The 26,537-nt window shown below is 42.2% G+C and overlaps 3 protein-coding genes across 3 annotated transcripts; 1 reads left to right on the plus strand and 2 right to left on the minus strand.

Moving 5' to 3' along the window:
* Window positions 1–345: 345 nt before the first annotated feature.
* Window positions 346–9,463, plus strand: rcc2 (regulator of chromosome condensation 2). Its single transcript, XM_060057440.1, has 13 exons — window positions 346–508; window positions 1,270–1,480; window positions 3,307–3,400; window positions 3,687–3,830; window positions 5,005–5,136; window positions 5,748–5,836; window positions 5,992–6,106; window positions 6,280–6,446; window positions 6,612–6,792; window positions 7,058–7,163; window positions 7,690–7,762; window positions 8,360–8,437; window positions 8,614–9,463. The coding sequence occupies exons 2-13, from the start codon at window positions 1,280–1,282 to the stop codon at window positions 8,716–8,718; spliced, it is 1,485 nt and encodes a 494-aa protein (XP_059913423.1). The 5' UTR covers window positions 346–508; window positions 1,270–1,279; the 3' UTR covers window positions 8,719–9,463.
* On the minus strand, window positions 9,061–14,640 carry icmt (isoprenylcysteine carboxyl methyltransferase). The gene is made up of 5 exons (XM_060057470.1): window positions 14,137–14,640; window positions 12,693–12,781; window positions 12,078–12,247; window positions 11,244–11,461; window positions 9,061–10,953 (listed from the first exon to the last, which is right to left on the minus strand). Exons 1-5 carry the CDS (start codon window positions 14,353–14,355, stop codon window positions 10,774–10,776), a joined length of 876 nt encoding a protein of 291 aa, XP_059913453.1. The 5' UTR covers window positions 14,356–14,640; the 3' UTR covers window positions 9,061–10,773.
* A 179-nt stretch (window positions 14,641–14,819) lies between these two features.
* Window positions 14,820–26,318, minus strand: rtel1 (regulator of telomere elongation helicase 1). The gene is made up of 32 exons (XM_060057436.1): window positions 25,975–26,318; window positions 25,143–25,341; window positions 24,901–24,994; window positions 24,699–24,780; window positions 24,172–24,232; window positions 23,643–23,718; window positions 23,382–23,466; window positions 23,223–23,288; window positions 22,886–23,042; window positions 22,746–22,784; window positions 22,543–22,618; window positions 22,333–22,430; window positions 22,079–22,134; window positions 21,756–21,827; window positions 21,589–21,670; window positions 20,898–21,030; window positions 20,481–20,594; window positions 20,346–20,386; window positions 20,141–20,226; window positions 19,899–19,976; window positions 19,695–19,772; window positions 19,328–19,474; window positions 19,002–19,117; window positions 18,362–18,485; window positions 18,088–18,265; window positions 17,779–17,933; window positions 17,485–17,580; window positions 16,991–17,201; window positions 16,393–16,533; window positions 15,857–15,997; window positions 15,486–15,668; window positions 14,820–15,265 (listed from the first exon to the last, which is right to left on the minus strand). Exons 1-32 carry the CDS (start codon window positions 26,074–26,076, stop codon window positions 15,195–15,197), a joined length of 3,438 nt encoding a protein of 1,145 aa, XP_059913419.1. The 5' UTR covers window positions 26,077–26,318; the 3' UTR covers window positions 14,820–15,194.
* Window positions 26,319–26,537: the final 219 nt, after the last annotated feature.

Here is a 26,537-nt window from a genome sequence, read left to right on the forward strand (position 1 = left end):
ATGAAATAGACAGAATATTGATTGCCCCATAAGACCCCTTATTTGGCCACTAGTCTTGGCTAACTCACATGATAAAACTTTTGATAATAATAAAATAATAATGAATTCATAGACGTTTATGCGTGTATTTGCCTTTAACGTGTCTGGTATAACTTTACATAATATGTTGGCCTATGTACTTCCTTATTCCCAGAGTTTTAGAAAGACACTAAACACACACTTAAAGTTCCCACACGCTTGCCGAATGAAGTCTGACTGCAGACCATCAACTTCAAACCCACGGCAGAGAAGCCACTATATCATAAAGTGTATGTTTCAGTATACTATGGACTTTACAGCCTCAACGTGTCGGCTTCCTCTATGAATAATAAATGAGCGCAGTACCACGTGGTGCGGTGTGTGTATGTATGTGTGTGTGTTGGAGGGGGACTGCAGATTCTTTTGTTCCAAATCAATCAAAAACGAGGAAGACGGACAAGCGCGTGAGCAGCCACATCAGGAACTATTGGTATATTACTTATTCGCGTGTTTCATTGATTGAAAAAGTAGCATTGCATAGGTAGACTTAACTCAACTTTGACTCAAAATGCGTTTGTATCGTCGTGAAAATACGTAGAAAGTTTGTTATCATGTAGCGTACAGAATGTATCGCTCGCTTCTTTGTTTGGGTCGGCAGTTAGCTTACCCTGGCGTCATAGCCGATCAACCATGCTAGCATTGATGATCTTTATTCATTTAAAACATCAGATGGCTGGTTTTGTTCAGCGCGGATTATTTAGGGACTAGTCAAACGGTGTTTTGGTGGGGGTTAGGGGTTATTAGCGTTAGTTTTGCAGTAAGCTAACCGGCTAGTCAGTGTGTGCACAGTGAACAAAGACTTGGACGTTCATTTGTCCGTTTAGCATTAAGCCACTTAAGGAAACTTGAGGAGACTCAATCTGCCGTCTAATGTTACATTTAGTCAGTCGTGTATTTCCGAGTCGTGTTCGATGAAATTGAAACTGACGTTGATACTTATCGAGTAAATTGCTACACATGTAAATGAGAAGAGGACTAGCTTGCTGTGTATCAATATGCTAATATGTTAGTCGTCTTCATTGATTTACATGTAGGTTCATTGCACACTGCATTGGTCAATTGTGGGGTTGAAAAAGTGAAATTTGCGGTTTAAAACGGCCTTCTGGGTTAACTATTGGGTAATCTAGTCAACTAATTGCGATAGTGTCCACCTCCATCAACATATGTGCTATCCCTCTCCTTGACAATCAGGAAGTAAAAGATGCCTCGCAAGAAGACGACCGATGTCTCTGGGAATGGTGCCATTAAGAAGAAGCGAGCAGGAGCCAAAAGAAAAGAGAGGGACTTCAGCAGTGATGACGAATTTGACTATGAGCAGGAGAACAACAAGAAACCCGGAAGACAAACAACCAAGTCTGGCCTTCAGCCCGTTACTGTAGCAGATGACGTCAAGGAAAAGATTGTGAGTAAACTCGCAAATTGCTGACGCGGCATCTTGCACATCTGTTATTGTAATAACGTTAACTCAAGGTTGAATACACGGCAACTCTTTTTTTTTTTTTTTGCCATAACATTGCACTTTGAAGTAGTCTTTGGGGAGATTGCTAATGATACTGTTTTTGTCCCAGGACTGAGCAGAGCTCTATGGATGGTAAGTCAGTCGTGCTGTTGCTCTTTTCAGTACTTTGGTTGTGCTTTTCTAGTCTCAGTTTTGGTGGTCTACGGAGTCTTCCTGAGAACTCCAGTGTTGAACTACAGGGTACTTGTGAAAAAATATCTTGCATCATCAGACTAGATGATTGTTAACATCCACTGATTGTGGTTCTTCCGCTTCTTGTGCGTCTTAAGATATGCATAGTACTATTGAGTGACGGAAGATTCTAACATGGGTTGTAACATTTGTTTAGTGAAGTGTATAGTAATGAGATGACATGTTATTGGCAGCCTACGTGATTGTAGTTACGAGTGGTTCGCATTGAATGAATGAATGAATACTACAGCGTTGAATAGTAGAGGCAGATACAAGGTGGATCTTTTATGCAGCGACTGGTTAACTTGCACCATCAGAAATGTAAGGACATTTGAGGGCAGTTTGAGAACTGTTATTGGCTGGCTTCACCTTTCCTTCTCCAGATCAAAGAAAGGCTAGGTGAGGAGGTCACAAAAATGTTCATTTGTATTACACATCTTCTTTACAATATAAAGACCAAATAAATGGACGCAATACTTCGTCCATTGTCTAAAGGCACATTCACCAGAATCATAAATGCAAAAACCAGTGTAGACGTCCAGGGTTTACCTAATTCAGCAATTAGACTGATTGTAATTTGAGGGATAACCCATGCCTGTAGACCAGCACTAGCTTCTCCCTCCTCAGCTCCAGTCAACGTGGCGTTACAGCCCAATGACTCGACTCCAAAAGGTGGCGTAATCTCAACCAGGCATGTCGTGGAATCAGTTCTCACCAGTATGATGCGCTGAAGAAGCCCCCCACCGGTGTCACCATCTACACATCGTACCGGTGTTCCGTAATGATATATGTGGAATAAAATAAGTTAATTTCGCATGAAATCCCTTAGAATAAACTTAGAGCCAGGATGTGGGAACAGTATCTCCTTCTCCGTTATCAATTACAATGTCACGCAATCCCCACATACTGGCCAATGCACCAGTTTGTGTAACAATTGGTTTTAGTTAGTTTTCTGCAGTGTGTTCTAAATTAAATTCATAGTGTCCGCAGTATTTGCCAGGGTATCAAAGAAGAAGTCATAATTCTGTCTATAGGGTCCTCAGCCCTTGTCTTCAGGCTATGGATGTGAATCTAATTATTGGCCATGGTAACAAAGAGGCAATTATTATTCTGCCAGTATTGAATCTTTTTATTTTATTTTTTTAAGTAATAAAACAATTATGTTGCTCACCGATTGAGCCATATGTAATGCAATAGTATGTATATTCTTTTAGCAATTCTTTACCAACCTAATGGTTATGTTGGACGCCATCATTTCTCACCAGAACTCCTCTAGTTAGTGCTCCTGAGTTTTTAAATTGAAAGCACAAATGCTTTTTTGCAACATTCTTTCATTTTGTTTAGTCCTATTCTTTTTGTTAATTAATTGAATCTGCAACAGAAATGGAATGCGTTTGTATGTATTCTTTATTGTCATTACACTAATGTCTGTCTTTATTTTTTTCCTTTTTCTTCTTTTGTTTGTTATCTGGATTGTTGGGAATCCCTCTAAATTCAGAATAATGACCACTGGTCACTACTTTTCTGTTATTTTACAGAAACTGGAGTACCCCAAGGTTAAAGGTCAGCTGGTTATCTTTGGAGCAACTAACTGGGATTTAATTGGTAGAAAGGAGGTGCCCAAGCAATCAGGTATAATACAACTTAGCTTTGTTTGTTTTTTCTGCATTTTAGCTATTGGATATATTCAGCTGTTTCTATTGGGTGACATTAATATATTTCTAACAAGAGAAATACTTTGAAAACTTTGAAAAAGATCATGTCAACATGTGCTTGAAATAAGGAATAAAAGGCTACTGGTAGGCTTTCAGGCTTTGGTCATCAGTTTTATTTACTCCTGTAAGGAGTCAATATTTCCCAGTGCGTTCACATAGACTGGTGGCTTGCTCCGTGCTCACGGCGTTCCTTACATTTGCAGCTGCGTTCCGCAACCTGGGTCAGAACCTGTGGGGTCCGCATCGCTACGGCTGCCTGAACGACGTCCAGGTCAGCTCTGTGATCTCTGGTCCCTGTGCCGCCCACAGTCTTCTCATCACCACGGAGGGAAAGCTATGGAGTTGGGGTGAGTCTGATATTCATTATATTCCACTGAAGACCCGACTAGAAGTAAAGGTTTTATACGTCTCTTATTTATACACTTATTTTATAAGTGTGTGAAGTTGTCCGTTTTTGAGGATTTCAGCACCATAAGATGTATTTTTTTTTAGGCCCATCTGTTGCAATTTTGAGGCCTGATTTTTATAATCTGAGGTCATCCGTGAGATGGGTGTAGAGACAATTGCGGTATATCCTAGGGGAATCCATCTTGAGTGTTGATTCCACAGAATGTAAAAGCATTATAATGTATCTATAGATGTTTTAGTCAGATGGCCAACTGATGCATACAGCTATAATGGTGGTTTATGGCGAGTCCCATTCCTTAGCCAAGCAGAAGTAAGAGGCAGATGCCGCCTCTCTGGTAGTTTAGGATTTTGATTTTAGGTCTAATTAGTCTAGATTCCAGGCGTTCTCGTCTCGGGAAGGAACGTCTTGAGTAAATCGCTTCAAATGTGCTGACATTTGCAAGAATAAACTAGCATAGGTAACACTTGGCCAGCATTTTCTATTTGAAGAATATATCACTTACTGGATGAGTTTTATGGATTAACCTTATTGAAATGACTGATCGGGCAGCATTTTGACTACAGATGCATCAAGAACATTTTAACCTACAAGCTATTTGAAATATTACACATGAATGTTACAGCCAAGCCCCGGAACAGAGGATCATAGCTGTACACAGCATCACTGAGTTATGTAAGGGCAACAGACTTCACTTATGAGTCATGACATCGATGCACAGTTGTTTCTTTGACTTCTGATGTTATTTTTAGCTACACGCTCCTTCAAAGGTTAAGGAAATGTAGTAAACGGCCATTTTTAAATACAGCTAATATGTTAGTTCTGGTAATCATTCATGTTTCTCCTCTTTGTGTGAATACATTAGACATGGTGCTGGTTCTGATATACATGTCGCTCCTCTATATGTGAATACAGTAAATATGGTGCTAGTTCTGGTATGTCGCTCCTCTATATGTGAATACAGTAAATATGGTGCTAGTTCTGATACACGTATCGCTCCTCTGTGTGTATACAATAAATATGGGGTGAGTTCTGGTACTCATGTCTCTGTGTGAATACAGGAAATATGGTGCTAGTTTTGGTATTCATGTCTCTCCTTCTGGTGCCCCCTGCAGGTCGGAATGAGAAGGGCCAGCTGGGCCACGGGGACAACAAGCGTCTGGAGGCGCCCAAGCTCATCGAAACACTGGCCGACAAAACCATCGTGTCTGCAGCCTGCGGACGCAACCACACCCTGGCACTCACAGGTCAGAGCATGTCTTTGTACTTGATGTTTACTCGTAGGTTGGATTGGTTCTAGTTAATGTTTGATCGTGTGTATTTAATGTTTACTAGTAGGTCTGACTTGGTCTTTTACTTTTATGTTTACTAGTTGGTATGATTGTGTATTTCACAATCGCGTTGGCTTAGCTCAGGAGGTAGGGCAGTTGTCTTGTAACCGAAAGGTTGCTAGTTCGATCCTCAGCTCCTCCTAGCTGAGTGTTGATGTGTCCCTGAGCAAGACACTTGACCCTAACTGCTCCTGACGTCGGTGTGTCAATGTGTGTATCAACCGATGTAAGTTGCTTTGGATAAAAGCGTCTGCTAAATGTACTAGTAGGTTACTAGTAGGTTTGGTTGTGTATACTTAAGGTTTACTAGTAGGTTTGATTGTGTGTGTGTGTATATTTAATGTTTACTAGTTGTTTATTTTCTATACATTGGTATTCAGACATGACGGATGCGAACCGCCTCTAAATTGCTACGTATATTTTAAAATCTGAATTGCTTTAAAAGCAAAACAAAAACCATGCATGGGTTTCTGTGAGTTGGACTTGGTCGGTCAAGTTGAGTTGGTTTTTGTATTTCCGCCTCACAGACGAAGGAACTGCATACTCATTTGGAGAGAACAAGTTGGGCCAGCTTGGCCAGGGCAACCAGACGGACGCCGTTCTCAGCCCAGCTGCGGTAAGTCTCCCATCTCCAGTTAGAAACGGTTAAGTAAATGCTTGATTGGGCTGTGAAACCTGCCTGGGACGGTTACCAGAGGGCGTTGATGCCCCAGTGCCCCTGTGCTTTGCGTTTGGGTGTCGGCTTTTAATTAATTTGATGGTTTCCATTAGATATCCTACAACGGCCAGCCGCTGGTCAAGGTGGCCTGTGGCGCGGAGTTCAGTATGGTGGTGGACTGCAAAGGCAACCTCTACTCATTCGGCTGCCCCGAATATGGACAGCTAGGTAAGACAGGATTTGCCTTTTTTTTGGTTCATATTTCGTGTGTGTGTGGGTGTGTGTGTTCCCCCCCCCCCCCCCCCCCCAAGTTCATCTGAAATTAAATAAATAATAATTTTACAGTGCAACTACCTCTCCCTCTCCCCATTATTAACGCCGCCTCTTGCGTCTCCTCATAGGACACAACTCTGACGGAAAGTTCATTGCCCGCGCGCAGCGCATCGAGTTTGACTGTGAGCTCATCGCCCGCCGCGTGGCCATCTTCATCGAGAAGTCCAAGGACGGCCAGGTGGTGCCGGTGCCCAACGTGGTGGTGCGGGACGTGGCCTGTGGGGGGAACCACACGGTGAGCCCCCCTCATGAACACCGCCTCTTCTGATACTCTGCCGGCTCCGAGCCGCACGTTTGTTTTTTCTTTGTTGTTTGCGTATTCAGCCTGGGATTCTTTTTCTACTCCTCGGCCTGCTCTCTTGGCCCCAAGGCTCAACGTTTGCCTCTTTGTTTGTTCCAGTTGATTCTAGACTCCCAGAAGCGCGTGTTCAGCTGGGGATGGGGAGGCTACGGCCGCCTGGGCCACACGGAGCAGAAGGACGAGATGGTCCCGCGGCTGGTGAAGCTCTTTGACTTCCCCGGCCGCGGCGCCGCCCAGATCTTCACTGGCTACCAGTGCTCCTTTGCTCTGAGTGAGATGGGTGAGTCAAAGAACTGTGTTTCTTCATGGATACACTGACCGCTTCCCAGTCCGCGCCATCTAATGTTGGCCCATTTGGTTCACTGGAAAACAAATGGAGTTTAGTAATGTTATCATACTATACACTTTATCATGAATAGGGGTTGATTAAATGATATTCAGGGCTTTTCCTTTTGGTCTTTCTACCCCAGTAGTATATGAAGTGGGGTCCTTTTTTTAAATCAAGACGTTTTTCATTCATTTCATGTCCTTTTCTTCCTTTATAGGTGGTCTGTTTTTCTGGGGGGTAACCAATACTTCCAGAGAGTCTACCATGTACCCCAAATCTGTCCAGGATTTGTGTGGGTGGAAGGTCCGAGGACTGGCATGCGGGTGAGTGTTGAAGTGCCCCTGAACCTGAACTCTTAATGTTATGTCTTCTATGATCGGCTTAGCGGGGTCGGCTTTGCTCAGGAGGTAGAGCAGTTGTCTTGTCTTGAGTGTTGATGTGTCCCTGAGCAAGACACTTAACCCTAACTGCTCCTGACGAGCTGGCTGTCGCCTTGCATGGTTGACTCTGCCGTCGGTGTGTCAATGTGTGTATTAACTGATATAGGTCGCTTTGGATAAAAGCGTCTGCTAAACGTAAATGTAAATCTTAAACTTGGTTCTTAATCAACCTTGATTGATTCAGGAAGTTTCATTGAGGCAACTCTTTTACCAGAGAGCCATTGCAATGCGTAATTGATCAGTGCAACGCTTTCTAAGACATTCAACTTGAAAACATTAAAACCTAGAGTGAAGAGACGTAAATGTATAAACCACATAAGCTCCCACGCATATACATCTTGCGTGTCCTGCTGATGGCAGCATCATTGAGTCCCTTCCTCACTGTGAATATATGTTTTGATCCTTGTAGAAAGAGCAGCATCCTTGTTGCGGCAGACGAGAGCACAATCAGCTGGGGTCCCTCACCTACCTTTGGTGAACTGGTAAGTTCTCCTATTGATAGGGTGCACCGATTTATCAGCCGTGCGCCGTTCACCTTGTTACACGTGTATATATTCAGGGGTGCACATAACTGGTACGCATGCGCGGCCATAACCGGGGATGCGTAACGTCACTTGTGTCACCACAGCGCTTTTGCGTAACTTACGGGAGATCGAAAAAAAACGAAACGACAAAATACATTGAGCAGCTACTTGTGCGTTCGCCACCTGCAAAGAAATGGAGCCGGAGCAGAAGAAAATGTTTTTTTTTTCGAAAAAGTGGCACCAAGATGTGCCAAAAAAAAAAGTGACGCAAAAAACCCTCTGTGAAACTGGGTACGTTTCATAAGATCCGATGTTACGTTTGGAGATATGTCTGGGGTGCGTACCAAACACCATCTCCTGGTACTCGACTGAGCAACTCTATAAAGAAGTTATGTGCACCCCTGTATAAATTCAGTGTCAACCTGTCCCCCTATGGGGGGTTTATTCACTGCCCCCCCCTGTGCATTCAGGCATGGCGGCTCGTAAGAAGATATAATTGCTCACTGGTTTAAAAAATGCATTGTTTTACTTATTTGTTTTACTTTAATCAAACAGGGATATGGAGACAACAAACCAAAGTCTTCTACAACAGCCCAGGAGGTCAAGACCTTGGATGGAATCTATCCAGAGCAGGTGAATAATCAACACTTCAGCTGTCCCTAAATGTATTGGTTCATCTCGTCTTCAATGAGGACAAATAACCTTTTTAGATGCTTGATGGTACCGTCCATGACTTACTTGCATATGATATTCCACATGAGTGACATTCAAAGCAACAACATTGACCTGTTACTGTTTTGTCCACGCAGGTTATGATGGGCTACGCTCACTCCTTGATCATCGCAAGGGCTGAAAGCACGCAGGACAAGGAGAAACTCGCAAAGTTACCCGAGTACAACCCGCGGACACTTTAAAAACGGCTCCCAACACGATCCTCTCACTCACACGCGAAAAAAGGCCATCTGTTGCACAGCAGGAGACATCTGCCCTCACGTCCCTGTCATGTCATTAGTGTACTACCGGGGTCCCGATCAGGCTGGAGGGAGGGGGGGGGTCTTGCGTGTTGGGTTACGCACACAATCGCTCCTGTGGGAACAGCGTAGATACGGCGCAAGACCCCTCGGGCGACGGTCAAGGTTACCCAGACATGTCTTTATCTCACCACTCTGCACCTAATGCTAATGAGTTGTGCTTCCTCGGCCGACAGGTTATATCCATCCACAGAACCATTTCCCCGTTTTTATTTTTGAAGAATCATTTGATCTCGTTCTTTCTCCGTCGGTGCTACATGACTCCATTCCTGTGCCTTTGTGATTTATTTTAGAAAGATGTTTTCCAGGAGTGACCAATTGTTTTTGTTGTCCCAAAGACGTTTTTGTTTTCAGTGGTATCGCCAGGTCGTAGTGTGAAGCTGCCAGGGAATGATCCAAAACACGTACGAGTCATGGGTGCTTTGGGTTGGTGCTGAACTGTTACATTCCCCCCCCCCACCCCTTTTTAAAGATGCGTGCATCATAACGCATCTTTGTCCTCACGTTTTATTCGCCGTGTTCTGAGCGATGACGTCAAAGTTGTCTTTTTCGGGGTTTCTTTTTTATATACGTCTATTTTAGCCGTGTATTTTTGGTTGTTGTAATGATAATAAATTTGTCAATTCATGTTCGGCTTACTTTGTTTTATTCTCTTGACATGTCGTGAGACAAACGATAGAAAGTGAAACAGGACCACAGAAAACAAAATGGGAAAACGCTTCCTGAATGACATATCAGACACCTGAAAGAGTCCTTTGGACGAGAAGCCCCAGCAGTAACACCCAAGCCCGTGGCCTCACCAATGGGGCCAGACGATTCAGAGGGATCGTCGCTCTGCTCCTACGCCTAGGATTGACGTTAACGCACATTACTCAGTCCTCTTCAATGCATCTTATAATGATAATACAATAGAGCACAACTGTGCCCGCACCCTTTAGCAGATCTGGTTCTGGAAGTAAATTTCCCGTTGGTTTTAAGCCTGGTATCAAGCCAATGGTTTGTCAAGATAGCCGTGACAATATATTTGATTCCATTAGCACATTTCTTGCATCTTATAACCTGTCAATATTAATACAAGTAGTCATTCTATAGCATTGTCAGACATGGTAAGGTGGTTACTTCCGGAACCACATTGCTCTATAGAAGTTCAAACTAAAAAGTCATTGTAACGAGTAACTTTTATTTGTAAAAAACATTAACTTAAGATAAAATTTAAAAAGGGTTCAAATTAGAAAACTCAATTGCAGTTGAAGCAACAGTCATCACCTCAAACCCTTTAACTTTGATGCAAATGTTTTGCAATATATCTTGAAATGTTTACTGTAAAAGTGCAACACATTCAGACATGCTTAGAACTGTCAACTAAGAAATAAATTGGTCCAGCGTCTAGCCCTGTAGGTTGTTTCTGACCGATAGAATATTGACCCTTAAACATCACATTTCAAATCGGAATCTGATCTATACCAGGTGTGATAAACAACAATCCCTGTAACATCTATAGATGCAAGTACTAGCTGTTAAATATTTGTGCACATAAACTCACACTGGACAGGTGGAAACACACCCCCCACAGAAAAAGGGTCCAAGTGAAAGAAAAAAATTGTTTTGTTTACAAATATTAAAACAATGATGGTGAAACAACTGAGTGAGTAATAACACAAGTCATGTAGCAGATCTTCTTTTCTGTCGATGTTTAGTTCTGTTTGTTTTGGCATGAGAGTGTGACAAGAGGATCCACAGTGTAAGCCATTGCAGCCATCAGGGTCACTACCGTTGAGCCATTTGGGTGCTTTGCAAGCCCAAGGAACTGGGTAGGGAATAGGGGTGGCTGGGTTGAGGGGGGGGGGGGGTCACCTGCTTGCAAGCTGTGAAGACGCACTAGCCTCTCCATGTTGCATTCTGCAAAGTTTCATCATGTCCCAAGTTTGAGTCCCACACCTAATTGACGCGGATCCCTGAGATGAAAGGTAGTCCGGTGGAGACCTTCTTCTTGTATTCCACGTAGTCCTCGCCGAAGAAGTGGATGAGGGACAGCTCCTCCTCCTCAATACGCTCACGGAAGAAGCGCCAGCTGGCTAGCGAGTAACCCAGTATGCACACCGGGTTGAACAGCATCACCTGCAAAGCATAGCAAATATCGGCTTTAATTCACAGCATAGAGAAGGACAATGTTGGTATGGTGATGTTTGTCTATTTCGATACACACACGGCTGCTTTAATATTCCAAGAACTATGGTCATGCATTAGCTGACGTTTGAGTTCATTTCCAATTCAATAACATATCCAAATAACTCAATTTCTTTTCTTCTTAACCTCTTGAACGACCTGCCGCTCTGCGTTTGTAATGGCAGCCCAGTTCAAAAGAAGGTGCCCCTTGCGCGGTGCACCTCAAGGCCGTGTGGACTGACCTGGGTTCCGATGCTCCAGTAGAACCATCCTACGTACGAGGGGTGTCTGAACATCGAGTAGACCCCGCCGGTGACCAGCACGTGGCTTTGGGCCTTCTCGTTCTGCACAATGTGGTTGAAGTTGGAGCCGGCCGTCAGCATGGCGGCTTTGCGCAGGCACTCCCCGCACATCACCATCAGCAGGCCCAGGAGGCTGAAGTAGCTGAGCTGCTTCAGCTCTGGAACAGTGAGGAGACAAACCATAGAGACCAACGCACAGTCAGGGCTTTCATCACTTAGCATGTGTAGTCGTTGGAAACTGTATCGACATGGCGACACAGTGACAAACCCATATTTGTAGTGAGTACGCACACTTGAAGAACTTTTTTCTTGTTTTCGTTGTTTGATGGAACAATTGACTCATTAGGGCTAATGCTGTAATATAATACTACCGTTCATACTTCCAAAGACAGTTTGGTAAAATGCCATTACGCTAGCATGGCTTTGCTCACTCAAATATGTTTTTATGTTGAACTGTAAGTTGAACCTGAGGAAAACCTTTCCAAACTGCTGCACTGCCTTCAATGTTTTCCTATCGGGATATTTTGCTCGATTGCCGAAATGCTTATATTTGTTGATTGTTTGAAACAGTTTTGAATATCCAAAATCAAAACTGATAGCTCGGCATTACTTCAGTGTCGATATCTCAAGGTTTCCAAATCCGGCAAAAGATATAAGAATGATGTGTCCGCCTTGCAACCTAACTAACAACTCAAATACCTAGGTAGCTGTACCATACATTGTCATCAGGTTTATAAATTGAAGGAAACCGTGACAAAATCAGACGAGGCCCACCTGGAACCAGCATCTTCTCTACGGTGAACTCCACCCATGAGGACACTGCAGCCAAGGTGTACTCAATGCTGTGGTTGAGCAGGAACGAGTCGAGGGAGAGGCTGTGGGGGTTGATGAAGGCTGTTACCAGGTACTCCGAATAGTGGAAGAATGACAGGGAGCACATGTACCTGTCAACAGGAGATTCATAGTCAGCTCAAAACAAAACAAAGACTTAACATTATCCTGGCAAGTAAAATTATAAAAAAGCACACCACGTTTGTGCCTTGTTATCCAACATGTTACAGTAAGCGCTTCAGGACAGTCGATCGCTTATTAGCGATTAGCGATAATAATGTCTGCAGTCTTGCGCTTCTGGCTGGTACTTGGGTTCTTGGTCAAGTGATCAACACACAACTGTGAAGAAGCTCACGCACACTTAAACGTTTGTGTTAATGCATCGATGATGTCTTAAAGCTCTAGGCAATGGATTAGTTGAGGTGTTAGTGTAGCGTAGGCTAAGCTAGCACAAACACCCTTGTCTCTACATGGGCTCCATAAAGTAAACAGTACCACACTTATTTGACTAATGCGCCAGTAAGATACTAGTAGAAACTCTAACATGGGGTATCATACCAGCCAAAATGTGTCCAAGTGGATGGCGAAAGGCTTATCAGTAAGCCACATCCGAAAGTAACCCCCAGAAAGCAGGCTCTTACAGCAACCTAGAACAAAGGGAGATGAAGCAGTCTAAAATAAACAAGCCAAGATAAATCAGCAAACACAGATACCCCAAATCACGGAACAAACACGCAACATTACATTAAGTGCAAACTTTTATTTATGTTCGACTCACAAAGCAGGAATTGATGCATACAAACTCATCAATAATCACGTTATAAATATATTTCCCCTCCCATTAAAAAATGGGTTCATCTTCACAGTAAATCGCAGTTACCTTCTTTCAAAGCGAAATTAACCTAACCTGTCCATTCACTGTGTGGATTTCAAGGGTTTGGGTTAACCTGAACCCGAAAATATCATGACAATTTATGCTCTGTAGCTAACCTGATAAAGAGCGGTTAATGTTTGAGTATAAATCATGTGAATGATTGTCATCTTGACAACCTCTTGCCTGACTGTAGAACATTTGAGTGAATTTAGAGCTCCACATAATCCAAACAGTGCCATATTCCTCTAACTCAAAATAGACTGACAGTTTGAATTTAGGATTTCTTAACCTGCTTACTGGAACAGTTCCTCTATTTATTGTAAATGGAAAGCAGAGCCCAGTAGTATAACAAATATATATATATAAATAATCAAAACCACATCGGTCCTTTGTTTTCCATCCCCATATTAAGGAGTTAAATTCAGTTCTGATCAACTTATAATGAAATGCAGAACTTTTCATTCATATTTAAAAAGGACACATGCGATGTCATTTAATGCATTATCTCACATCGAAAGGATAATACATTGTCTATTGCCCTCAAACTTCAGATGGAGAGTTTGAACAGGACAAGGCCTACGCGACAATAATAATACACAACAAATACACAGTTCAAATGCCAAACTTTGCTACAAATCAAACTGTTCAAGTGTATTGTCTCATTTGACATAAAGAGTCACATATAGTTACAGTACACGAATAACTTGAAGTTAAAAACAAGTGACAGGGGCGGAGACTTTACAAGGGATGACCATTTAATGACAATAACAAATAAAAATAAGTAGTTAAAAGGCTGCTAGATAAGACCATACATGGCTGTCTGAAGTTAAACCACTTCCACCGGCTCAGTTGTCTATATTTACCACGCACACCAAACAACAGTAATCCTAATCCACCTTTAGTAATAAGATTAACTAACGTTCGACAGCTAGCTAACAGTGGCTGCAGCTATGTCGCCTACATCGTTAGCAATGTCACATTAACCACGTTTGAGTTAGTGTCCTGGCTTATGTATTAGTCGATGCATGCATCTGCATATGCACAAAACAAAATAGGAGACACACATGAATTGCATATTCTATGCAGAACAATGCAAGGAGGCGTATGGATAATGAAGATAAGCCTTACCTTGTACAGCGGTCCCTTGTAAACAACTAGCAAAAGGCCATTGATAACTGCAATGTAGATTGCAATTACAATTTTTCCAGGTGTTCCCGTGAGATAATCAAACACCCAGTCGATATGTCCAAATGATGTCCTTATCAAAGGAATTATTAACACACTTAGACCTAAGATAAAGCTTTTTATACTTATTTCCCCCTCCAGAACCAACTTCCTCCCTGCCATGATGGAGACCGTAAGATCGCGGATACACTGTCGCGATATGTTACGTAGACGGGATTTATCTGCTCTTTGCACTGTACCGGCTCCGTTCCAATTATCTTTAGCTATTCTTCACTAAGATTCAAGTATACGAGCGCTAGCTGTCAGGAGTTGAGCACGACGAAAAGAGCAGTGGCCGCTCGTTCATCCAGACCATATTGAAGCTTCACGCAAACGAGCACTAGCAGCTAGTGGTCGAGCCCGAGCAAAGGACCGGTGTGAAATTGGAATGTCTGAGACACGTCATAAATTGAGACGTCGACTGTTGATGACGTTATCAAATCAGAAGCTTCCGACTTCATAGCCAAGCAGCCAGTTTGTTTTATGTGGCTATCCCTTAGATTTGCAAATATCACAATCGTTTAATATATTTTGATAAATATAATTGCTTGTCAGACCAAATTTCATATGCAAATGATTAAATGAAACATGGGTGTAAAAATATTTATTTTCAACGATTAATCAATTACATTTCTATACACAATATATTTAAAAAACCCTTTTTTGTAGTATTTTGTGAGCAAGGCAATATTATGATGGAATGCATGTTTTACAGTACCAAGACAGTTCATATACACATAGGACATACATTACAGTAATTGTGAATGGAGGAATCTGTGGTCTGGATTTCAATACACATTTACTTTCTCATTTTTTACCGCATCATTTTGATTGTAAAAACAGTAAAATAGTTCACCTATTCCAGAGTTGATTATTGATGAGCCAAACATCAGTATAGTTCACTTGGTCCAGACTTGGCCGAGGGTGCCACCCTAGCCTCTCCGCTGGCTGTTTCGGCCGGGTTATCCTTTCAAATCCCCCAGCATCTCTTTAAACTGCTTCTTATGGTGGGGATGAACAAACTTTTCAAAACCTGAAAGCAGAAAAAATAAGAAATCTAAACAAAACAAACCACCCAATGACTAATACACAAAATACACATTTGACATGGTAATACACAGGTTCATTTTCATGTTCCCTTTTTTTTTACCCAAAGTGTATGAGGAGACAAGATAAACCATTTAATTTCTTTTCTCGAGCGACTGACATGGCGAATCTCAGCTCAAAGCGATACGTTCATCACACAGCCTTACCCTCTAGAAGAACCAGGTTGTCATCCTTCTGCGTCAGGAGGCCCACTGCGATGGTGATCAGGCTCTCATAGTCGTCGTCTTTCTCGTAACGCCGCATGGCCAGAAGAAGCTGGTTGGACATCTGCGCTCCGAAGGTTTCCTTCACGGCTGCCAGAAAGCTCTCCCTCGGACCTTTTCCGTCCCCTTGTGAAAGACGTCACAGAATGCGCGTTTACAGCCGACGCAATCAATCAATAATTCAGAACAGAAAATGGCTACAGGAAAACCTGATGATTAATTTGCTGTAATTGGTTGTTTTGTTGTGCTCATCCCACTCTGAGGCCGGCATGCTGTGACCCTTGAGGAGGAAGTGTGCACTAATTGTAATCTACCCGTCTGGCCCGGTCTATGCAAATGCCCACTTGCGGTGTGGACGCCGAGATGCTGGCCTCCCTTGTTGAGCTGCAGACTGGTGTTCAGCTGATTGCCAGAAGGGCCAGAGTGGGAGCTTACACCGGGTCGCCCCTTGTCCGCTTCAAAAAACGCATAATGATGGTTATTGGCACATTATACTGATGAAAGACCTTTCCAATTTACAATGTCATTTAATTGCAACCCATTGTCCCCCCCAGCGCTCGTCAGCCCAGAGGGGCTCGAAATGGACCAACATGGTCGATGCGTCGTTAGTCAGACTGGTGGATGGGCTGAGTGCAATCAGTGGCGGTGCAATGTATTCACGTCATGAAATCCGGTCCGTGGATCAGAAAATACAAGGCTAACACATTGGAAATTCTACATGGGCATTTCCACCAAATGAAAAATGGACAAGCCAAACTGCTCTTCCACAAGATCTTTTTTTTTTTTTAATATTTTGTTAATTCTCAACCTATAGAGGAAGTGCTCTGTGATACATATTTGAGGACTTTACCGGTCTGTTGCAGAACTAGAGCCTCCTTCTCCTCCTTGGAGAGTGAGTCCTCTTCTTTGTATCCACAGCCTTGACCCGTCAGCTCCTGGCATTTCTCATTAAATAACTTCTTATGGTGCGGTCGAAGGAATTTGTAAAGTCCTGCAACATTTGACAGCTGGTTATTAGCCATTTATAAATATACAGGAGTAAAGATTATGAAGTAACTTGGACTCGGATTATTGTTTGATTTCGCAGTTTTTTTTCAACGCATTTTATAGAAAAATAAGCTGTATGCTGACAGAGTGGTATTTTCATACGAAAAGCCCATGGGGAACCACACGTTAGCTGAAGATATTAATACAAACATTTGAGTCTGAGCAGGGACAATATGAGATGACCCGGTTAAACTGTAACACAATGAAAGAAGTACTTGCATGTTTACATCTTCTGAAATGACTCGCTTCTGATGTGCACACACACACACACACACACACACACACACACACACACACACACACACACACACACACACACACACACACACACACACACACACACACACACACACACACACACACACACACACACACACACACACACACACACGTGAACTTGCCACGGTAGAGGACGTGGGTGTTGGCGTCGACCAGGAGGACGGCGGCCTCTGCCTGCAGTACGCCGAGGTCGTCCAGCCTTTTGTAGGCCTGCAGCGCGTCCATGACCTTCTGGTAGTTCATCTGGCTCAGAGACTTCCTCATCTCCGTCAGGAAGCGCCGGGCCTTACTGTGCGTGTTCTCCTCTGACGCGCCCGGCGGAACGCTCTTTTTCTGGAAAGAGAGATTTGGTGTTTTGGTGTCAGTGTGTGTAGATCGCAACGTTATGGAGGGTTGGATGCAAAGAGTAATGAATTGAATCGGTATACGTGACCTTCTTTGAGCTATAAAGTAAACTGCTTTGATGAAATGATGGATGAAAATTATTAAATCATAAAAAAATTAAAAAATAAAGAGATTTAACTATTCTACTATTCTAACTACCGGTATTCGCACTATTCTAAGTAATGGTAATACGTTTATGCGGTTATTGGTTATTTTGGCATGTATTTCCTACCTGTTCCTGGACCAGTTTGATTTTCCGTTTCCCTCCCCGAGATTTATCATCCATGTCTTTGTCATGTTGAAGAGACCGTGTGGACAAACCGCTGGCCTACAGCAGGTACACAGTAGAAGAGGACATCAACACAAACTACAATCAATAAACAACTCAATGCAATGTCTTCATTGTTCAGTTATAATTATAACATAAGGACGTACATGGTACGTATACTATATCAGATATATATATATATCAGATTCTTTGTTGTTGTTATTTTTTACTAAATATTCATTTTATATGGAATCCTACCATCTCTGCCCCCGAGTTTCCCACTCCCTCTCCCCCATGCTGCCTGTCACTGTGAGCCAGGGCGTCCATCAATGTCCCAGGTCTCTGGCTGCTTGGCATCTCGGTGCTGTACTGAATAGACAGCCGGGCCATCCCATCGCCTCCCGGGTGCTCATCTGACGGACAAGAAGGCCAAAAGACACGTTGGAAACTCACTTTCCCTACCCTTCATTTATGTGAATTTATAACAGAGGTGTAAGACGTACTTCATCATTTTGGGTCAAAATACTTGAGGCATTTTAACTATCTTGAATTCGCCGTGATACTCACTCAATTTCCTCCTTTTGAGACTAGGAACGTGGGAATCCAGTAGTTTGGCCTTCTGGGCCGCGAGGGGAGCCTGAACACTATTGCTTTGACCTCCTGAGCAGCCAGTGGAGCTGGAACACGGAGCGCCTGGGCCGCGTGAGGAATCCCTGCCGCCGGCTGCCTTAGGAACCAGAGGCCTCTGGAACACACAATAACAAAATATGCGGTTTGTAGGATTCATTTATCACAGAAGTATTCAAGTAGACTTTGGTTTGCGTTGCATCTCTGAACATACCATTTTTTGGGCCACTCTGAAGAACTGAGCGACATCACGGACCATATTGCCGAAGTTGTCATATCTGCGTATGTAAGGCCTCAACCATTTGGGCAGCTGGGCTTGGACATCTGCGTTTTTAAACCTGGAGGCACAGAAAAATGTGGGGAACGGTATTTTTCTTAAGAAATAATGACATTTTTAAATAGACATTCAATAAATTCAAAACAATTAAAAAAATAAAAGTGATCAATTCCTCTTTTAATTCATCCAAATTATTCATTATTTGCTTATCTATCCTAAAATACTATGTGGTTTGGATCCCATTGCCAGATGTCATGGGCATATATAAAAGCAAAAGTAAAAATAGGGGGAATCTATGGATTTCCAGTGGAAATCCAGTCACTATGAATCTTTTGGTTGGTTTTAAATCATTAACAGTTATGTGGATGAGAGTAAACATCAACATCACATGCATATATCCCGCCGAAATCCAAAGAGTAAATAAATACAAAAATTGAATTTCATGTTGCTTGTCAAGGCATCTGCAGGAAACAGATTTTAGATGGATGATCCAAGTGATCCCACCAAAATTAAATATCACTTATTTCAAGCTCCTGACACAACAATTAATTACGATAATCTCCTCAAAGCAGCTAACCTTCGGTCACAAAGGAATATGGCGCCGTAATCCTCCTTGTGCCTGATGACCCGTCCGATGGCCTGGTTGACGGCCCGAGATGCCTGCTGCCTGTACCAGTCTGAGCCGGACAGGCACTGAGGAGGACAGCACAGAACACACCCAGAGCACTGACCAACCATCCGAAGACCCTAAAATCCCCCAGAGCATGGACTGAACCTCTTCGACCTTCGTTCTTTGGATCCAATTGTTGCTTTGAGCTGATTGTGATGATCGTTGATCGCTTTCAGTTTGTCAAAATCACTCTATAAATCCCAATATTATGATGATTAATGCCGTCATCGTACCTTGACTCCAGGAATCTTCTTCCTGCTGGTCTCATCCAGGAACTGCATCTTGAGCATGACCCGTGGGTCCATCTTAGGCGGGAATGGGAGGCCAGTGATGATGACCGCTCGGCCATAGTTGTCAGAAAAGTCCAGCCCTTCGCTGGCCTGTATGGAACAATGGAACAAATGTAAGAAATGTACATTCATCATTATGGCCATATGCGTATTCATTATTAGTAAAAAATGGGACAGAACAATTTTGGTATTCATTGTGATGTAGAAAAACAGTAGAAAAAATAGCTACTGAAAAAAGTTGTGTGCAATTGGAGTTTAAATGTTAACCTGTAACAACTGTAACAGAGTTCTAGTTGGATCATGACATCACCTTTCCACGACACACAGCAAAAAAGCTGCCTCCCTTGGATGTTGCATCGTTAACTTGGTTGTAATAACCCTCGATAACCTAAAAAAGAGCATTGTATTCATTAGTTCAATCCCAAAATTATGTGTGTTTAATATCAACAGTGCAAACACAATACACATTTACACCATGTCAGCAACCAATAATCGTAAATAAAACTTCACCAACTTCACTGAAATTGCTCTTCCCCTTAGGTTCAACAAACATTGGTTTCATGTTTTCAATGCGACCTGCATGTCCATTTGCCTAGAGAGATAAACACAAATGACATCAGGCATATTCGAGATTCAAAGCGATATAATGTCCATGAGAACTCAAGTTGTTTCAGAGTTGATACTCAATGGCCTAATTCCCTCAGGTCCCATCATAACGCCCAGGGTTTCTGTTCAACCAACTAGGATTCAGCTCACCCTCCAGAACTCCAGAGTCTTGTCCATCACCGGATATGAGGGGAAGAACACCAGAAGTCCATGGGGAACCACACGGCCAAAGTTGGCTGAAATATATTGATACAAATATTTGAGTCGGAATGGGACAACATTTTATTAAACATCTTGTGAGAGAAATGCTTGCATGCCTATAGCTTCTGACATGCTTGGCTTCTGTTGTGCTTACCAACTGTGTTTCCTAAGGAGGCCATGTTTTCAGGTACAAACCTTAGAGGCACACAGACACACACACAAAAACACCTGTTCAGCAAACGCAAGTCAAGTGTTCACTGATCCGCTGTGCATCGCTGGGACTGCGTACCTGCGGTCGTAAGTGGAACTGAGCTGCACGCCGTCCGGTCCTTGGTCCACGACGCCAACGAAGATCTGGTCTCGCTGGATCACATGAGTGTTCTCCAGCGCTACGGGGAAGGGACTGGCGACAGGGAGGCCAGAGGGGAGACATTCACAAGGGGTGTCACAATACAGGGTGGCTACAATTCATCCTGGACGCAAGCACATGCCCCTGGCCAGCTATGAGTCAGGTCATCGAGGCTGGACCTCTGTAATTCTTTTAGAGCTAAAACATAAAACACAACTGTATAAAAAAAAAAAATAACTGTGGTTGAGAACTTCTCAGAGATGAGTGCATGCTTGATTCAGTTTGGACTTGTTACTTTGTGTCTGCACTATTTCTCGATCCCTGGCTAAGGCCAGGGGTCACGACGGACAGACCTACATTTGCATCTCCGCTGTGAAAGACTGAAGGGGCGACAAGGTGCCACTGGTCAGGATTATGCTGCGCACGCCTTGACGCTTGAGGTCCTGCATGCTGAAGCCAGGAGAGAAACACCAGTAGCTCAAGATGTTGCCTACAGGATTGGATAAAACATAAGGAAATCAACCAATGAGGTACAACCATTCATAAAGACGATCAACGTGTAGTATCTGGTAGAAATGTATTGCAAACACAAAGTTGTGGGAGCTCAAAGATTTAAGAGAACACACATTTGCTTTTAAACATAGTTTAAAAGATATAGTGACCGATATTCAATTCAATTCACTTTATTCATAAAGATACCTAACCCTTATGCCCCATCAGGGCTCCTGCTACATATGATTAATATGGGTCTAATTAAATAAACTTATATTGATACCAGTATCGACTGGTATCAAGTCGATACATTTAGGGACATTATTGAATGACATTAATATTAGGAATCCCTAAAATTAAAAAAATAGATTCTTTCTCTTTTTACGTTTATAAATGTCACATATACCAATATACATATCTAGTATGTGCTGTATTTGTTACTATACTTATTACTGCAGTGGGTAAAGTGGGGGAATGGAACACAAATAAACAGATTTCACCGGGATTACTCTGAAACTCTTCCAGATGTCTTTCTACATGCTGTGCAGCCAGGTACCTTGTTTTTTTGTTGACGATGATGCCCATACGTCTACCTTCTGTGGCTTCTTGTTAAAGCTGTTATCCTTATGGATATGAACCTATTGAACAATTGTGTGTTTAAGTGTTTTAGTTTCCAAATGATAATACAAATCAAGACGTAGTGTATGCTTGTTTAATACTCACTTTGAACTGAGCAGTATTAGCCTGCATTTCTTTTTCTGGGTTCCCTTCTTTTGGCTCACCACAAAACACCAGCTAGGGTAGAGCATCACATCACAGCATAAAAGTGTACTCGTTACTTGTTTTAATGGGCTTTTTGAAACAAGGGAAGTCTATACTAGAGGGAGGAGAGTGTCTTCCGGCTTTTCATCCAATTAGTAGTAAATGTTTTTACACATGGGAAGTTCAACACTGTACCAAACTACATTTAAATTGTTTGTTCAGTCTTCGATAACATATCCAATTAGAAGTTTTTCAGCAAAGCTAGCTTTTGATTTAACCCTCACCTGAAAGATCTCAGAGAGCTTCTGTAACCCAGCCGTGTTCATGAATATTCCTGTTTCTGAGGAGAAAAATCAATCATTATTAGATCAATTTGTTGTCTTTATGAAATTTTCTTGGCTCGCATCATAATGTGGAAGAAATTACAAGGCAAATTTGAAATAACATAACATTAATCATCTTGAAAATATGCTTTTTAGGAACACAATATCAACTCTTCCATGAAAACAGTGTTAGGATGATGTTGAAATCTGCTTACTTCCTGTAACATAGCTTGTGATCTGCTCCAGAGCATCACACATGGTACTCTTGGTTTCAAATGTCAAGTTGGCCTTCTTGAATAACTCAAAAATGAAGCTGTGAATCAAAGCAATTTATAATGTGACACCATCCAATCCAAACCTTTTTTTATCTGACCCAGGGGGTGAGGCTGCAATATGGTACAACGCTAGGTTGTACGATTGTCTACCTTCCAGGTTTAGTCAAGCCCTTCTCACTGGAAACTTCATAGGAATCAATGACGGCTTCTAAATCCAGAAGCATTTCTGTAAAAACAATAAGGAATAGTTTCGAAGAGGGTTCCTGAGAGGCTCATTATAACATCTGTAAAAAAAAAAAAAAGTTAAGGAGTAGATTATTTAAAAGTTGTTTCTTTATACAAAATATGCTTACGTTTAATCTTGGCAATTGCAGCGATGTTCAAATTTAAATCTGAAACAAAAAACAACAACACATTTCCATCTATTCACCATAGGAGTGTGGAGAGGGACCTGCAGTGTGCGAAGGTATCTGGAGAACAAAAGAGTTCTCACCAGAGTTCGTAGACCCCGAGGCAAAGTTGTCGGCGATGGGCTCCGCGCTGGTTGCGCCGTCGGCCTGCTCCTGCAAGACGCTGTTTACCACCTCAATCGCGGACGTCAGGTCGTAGGGGGTCAGGTCAAAGGAGGTGGACTCCTCACAGATCTTCTCCTACACAGGGAACACAGGCTGGGATGGATACATGGGAACACTCTGAAGATGCTCCAGCATACAGGAGTAGGAAGGTCAGCGTGTCCGTAGGGATTGTCAATATGTGTGTGAATGAAATTCATTTATTTTTCAGCCATTACCAAACGACTGTGAAAGATATGAGGGACGTTGGCTGCCTACCACATTGTGTGCCTCGTCAAAGATTATCACTGCCCCCTTCAGGTCCAGATTCTGTGCTCTGCGGCTCTAGTCAACAAGAGGAAGGAGGCATTAAGGAACAGTTTTCCCGGCATGAGGAGATGAGCATCATTAAATAGTGAAATCAAAAATTGTACTCACCTTTGGATCGAGGAGGTAGTTGTACGGCATAAATATGATCTCTGCCTGCGTCTTCAGGGTACGCGATAAATAATACGGACAAACCCTAAAAAAGTAATCATAGGTTAATGCTGATTGTGAACGTTGTTAATCATTGCTAATACTATCCTACTAAACCCCAGATAAAAAAATCGTAGAAATACATGCGTATTTTATTCAAAACAATGCAAACCATGTCATGATATAAATGAAATATGATAAAGAAAACACATCTAATCAAACCTGTGCTTGTTCCCAGCTTTCACCAAGTCCTCCACGTCCATGATGGAATTAACCAGATCTTTATCGGTGCTTTTCTCTGGTGAGGAAGGTGCATGGAATGAAAATTAACCACGGGTTATTGCTCATATCTGAGCTACACAGACCATCATTACAGCTCATACGTCCTATAGATTGTATAGCTTTTTATTTAATATTTTATCATAAAAAAATATATACTATTAGGACAGGCCTCAGATTCAATCTTGGATTGGTCGATCCATAGGTACCCTACATCTGTGAGGCCATTTCAAGTGTCTGTCTTCCCAAGCCCTATTGTGTCATTAATATTGGTTCCTCTTTTTTAATTGCACTTTGTAAACATGTTTAAAAAAGGTGCAAGTTTAGTATAATGAATTATTATTATAATGAATTAGCTTATTACCACTTTTCATTCATGTTTGGCAGGATTCAAATTATAAGAAGTACACACTTGTGGGAAAGGGATATCCATGCTGTATATTGATAACAGTCAAATCTAAGTAAAAATTACCTTCAACATTGTTGTAGAATGCACAGGACCTTGCAGCAACCTTTGCTTTGCACATATGAACCTGGAAAAAACACAATGCGTCAAAAATAATTCCATTGTTTTCAGGTCCTACATCTGAGATTCAGCTCAATCACACCTGGTAATTCAAGAGAACGTACAATGTCATTCAGAGCATCCCGAGTTCAAATCACTTTCAAATCTCATGCTTGAATGTGGGTTAACAGAACATTTGAATTTGCTTCATATTTGTATCGACCAATCATGTCACTAGAGGGGGGGGGGGGGGATCTATAAAAGCGCAATTCGCAAACACAAACTCAGTGAGCAGTACTAAACTGTAACGCAAGTGTCTTTAAAGGTTTCAAAGTAACACTGTGCAGTAGACGGCCTTTGTAGAATCCCACGTAGCCCTGCTGGATCCCTGATAAGGATCCGGCCCACAAACACTATGCGTTGTGTTAGTTAATTGCAGGATTCAGGTGAGGCAAAAATAAATAGTGACCGACGTCAACCGATCCTAGCTGTACCTTCATGTGATTGCTCTCCTGACGCATCACCTCTGGGTGGATGCACATCTGGTCTCTGGATCCAAGCACACACATCTTTGGTCTGGCCCAACAAAACACAAGTATAATGATCACTTATGACCGTGTACATCTATGAACCGAGGTGCACAACACCCCATGGACAATTGAAATGACATAACGTTTCAGAGAGGAGGTTATTCACCTGTAGGCAGTGTTTTTCAACTCACTGATCACCTGGGAGAGCTGCGAATGTGTCCGGGATGCATATATGATTTTTGGAATATCCGTGTAGTAGGCTGGATGCCACAAAAACATAAACATTAAGTGATGTTAAAACAAGCGACAATTTGCATTGTTAACAGATTTACAATGTATGCGACAGCAAAACAACTTATTGATTTATCCATTAAACATCATACTGCAAAAAAACCATCAAATGAATACTTGTTCCGTCTCCATCCGTGGCCGCAGTACCCCAGGTGGCCACCGGCATGTCAGGGAACATCTCGGCTCCCTTCAGTCTCTCTGTTATCTTGCGAGCGGAGATGGTGTCCTTAAAGTGGTCCCTCCAAGCTAACGTAGCACAGAGCAGGCACAGGGTCTTCCCTGTGCCGGTTGGGCTTTCCAGGACCCCATTCACCTTCTATGTAATGACATCATTAGAATTAGAATTCGGGATTTACTTGTCACAAATGGGACTTTTGCAAATAAACGGTTGGGTTAAACTATATTGGGTTTGGTTCGTTACATTTGACACCCAAGTGACGCACTTGGCAGAAACCACTTCTATCATAAATCTCATTGGTTTAAATAATGGATGTGCATTTACATGAAATAGGGTGATACAGGTTATTTGAGAATATAGGCCAGTATTAACTTTTATATTTGTAATGGGGTTAGTTTGGGAAGAGATAATAATTTAATAACTCGCATATAAACATCGAAAAAGCCCGTGGGTGGGTGCCATGATGGTTCAAATGTGAAGCAACTATTCAAATTGTTGCAGCATACAGTAACAATGTGTTGGACTAGTTTGAAGTTATTTTACATGAAAAGGGGTATATTAAATATGGTATTATAAATGTACACATATCAAACAATGAATGTATTGCAATATATGTTATAAGGATCGTGAAACCATCCTCTGAAGTTAGGATGATGACGGTCATGTTTCCCTCCTTTACAAGCTGACCCATTAGTTATTTCACCATTTAGTTTATTATTAACATTCATAAGTTACACGTCCAGGGGGTAGCCTAATTGAACAATGACTTACTTGTTGTAGGCATTCGATGACTTTACTCATGTAATCATTCTGGCATTCATATGGAGTGAAGGGAAAGTTGATAGTCACTCCATTGAGGGTTAATAGAGGCATCTTTCCCCTGGTCAACACATCTGCATTGGATGTGTGAGCTCAACTTAACACAACCATTTGAGGGTAGCGAATGGTAGGAAGACTAGTACCTGAACAATTAGAAAATGACTAAACAATACTGGATGCTTTGACATGCGATGAGATATAACAAGTTTGTTAATAAAGTAGGAGCATGGCTGTTTTGGGGTATCTCTTCTTTTTCTTTTTCAGCCTGGTTGCGTTCGGCATCATTTGACGCATTACCGCCACCTACAGCCTCCCTGTGACATGAACTGTTCTTATATAACATATTATCCACGGACGAACCGCAGACGTCAAATCTCGTAAATTTTTCGAAAAGTTTTTCAGAATCCAATGTGATAGATTCCTATGACTTATTAATAGTACTGTATTTATAACAGATGTATTGGTGGTCCTTTTGGTAGCTTCCTTATGTTATGAAACAATAATAATAAAAAAAA

This window comes from Gadus macrocephalus, chromosome 7 (assembly GCF_031168955.1).
Source record: "Gadus macrocephalus chromosome 7, ASM3116895v1".
NCBI lineage: Eukaryota > Metazoa > Chordata > Actinopteri > Gadiformes > Gadidae > Gadus > Gadus macrocephalus.

What these genes read in the sequence shown, in the direction of transcription:
- icmt (XM_060057470.1), bottom strand. Translation starts at nt 14,355, where the DNA reads ATGGCAGGGAGGAAGTTGGTTCTGGAGGGGGAAATAAGTATAAAAAGC. An exon ending in ACAAGGGACCGCTGTACAAG is followed by an intron (nt 12,782 to 14,136) that starts GTAAGGCTTATC and finishes CCTTTGTTCTAG; the next exon opens with GTTGCTGTAAGAGCCTGCTT. An exon ending in ACTTGGACACATTTTGGCTG is followed by an intron (nt 12,248 to 12,692) that starts GTATGATACCCC and finishes TCCTGTTGACAG; the next exon opens with GTACATGTGCTCCCTGTCAT.
- rtel1 (XM_060057436.1), bottom strand. Translation starts at nt 26,076, where the DNA reads ATGCCTCTATTAACCCTCAATGGAGTGACTATCAACTTTCCCTTCACT. An exon ending in TTGAAAAACACTGCCTACAG is followed by an intron (nt 24,781 to 24,900) that starts GTGAATAACCTC and finishes TTGTTGGGCCAG; the next exon opens with ACCAAAGATGTGTGTGCTTG. An exon ending in TCTCAAAAGGAGGAAATTGA is followed by an intron (nt 17,934 to 18,087) that starts GTGAGTATCACG and finishes CTTGTCCGTCAG; the next exon opens with ATGAGCACCCGGGAGGCGAT.
- rcc2 (XM_060057440.1), top strand. Translation starts at nt 1,280, where the DNA reads ATGCCTCGCAAGAAGACGACCGATGTCTCTGGGAATGGTGCCATTAAG. An exon ending in GTCCGAGGACTGGCATGCGG is followed by an intron (nt 7,164 to 7,689) that starts GTGAGTGTTGAA and finishes TGATCCTTGTAG; the next exon opens with AAAGAGCAGCATCCTTGTTG. An exon ending in ATGGAATCTATCCAGAGCAG is followed by an intron (nt 8,438 to 8,613) that starts GTGAATAATCAA and finishes TTGTCCACGCAG; the next exon opens with GTTATGATGGGCTACGCTCA.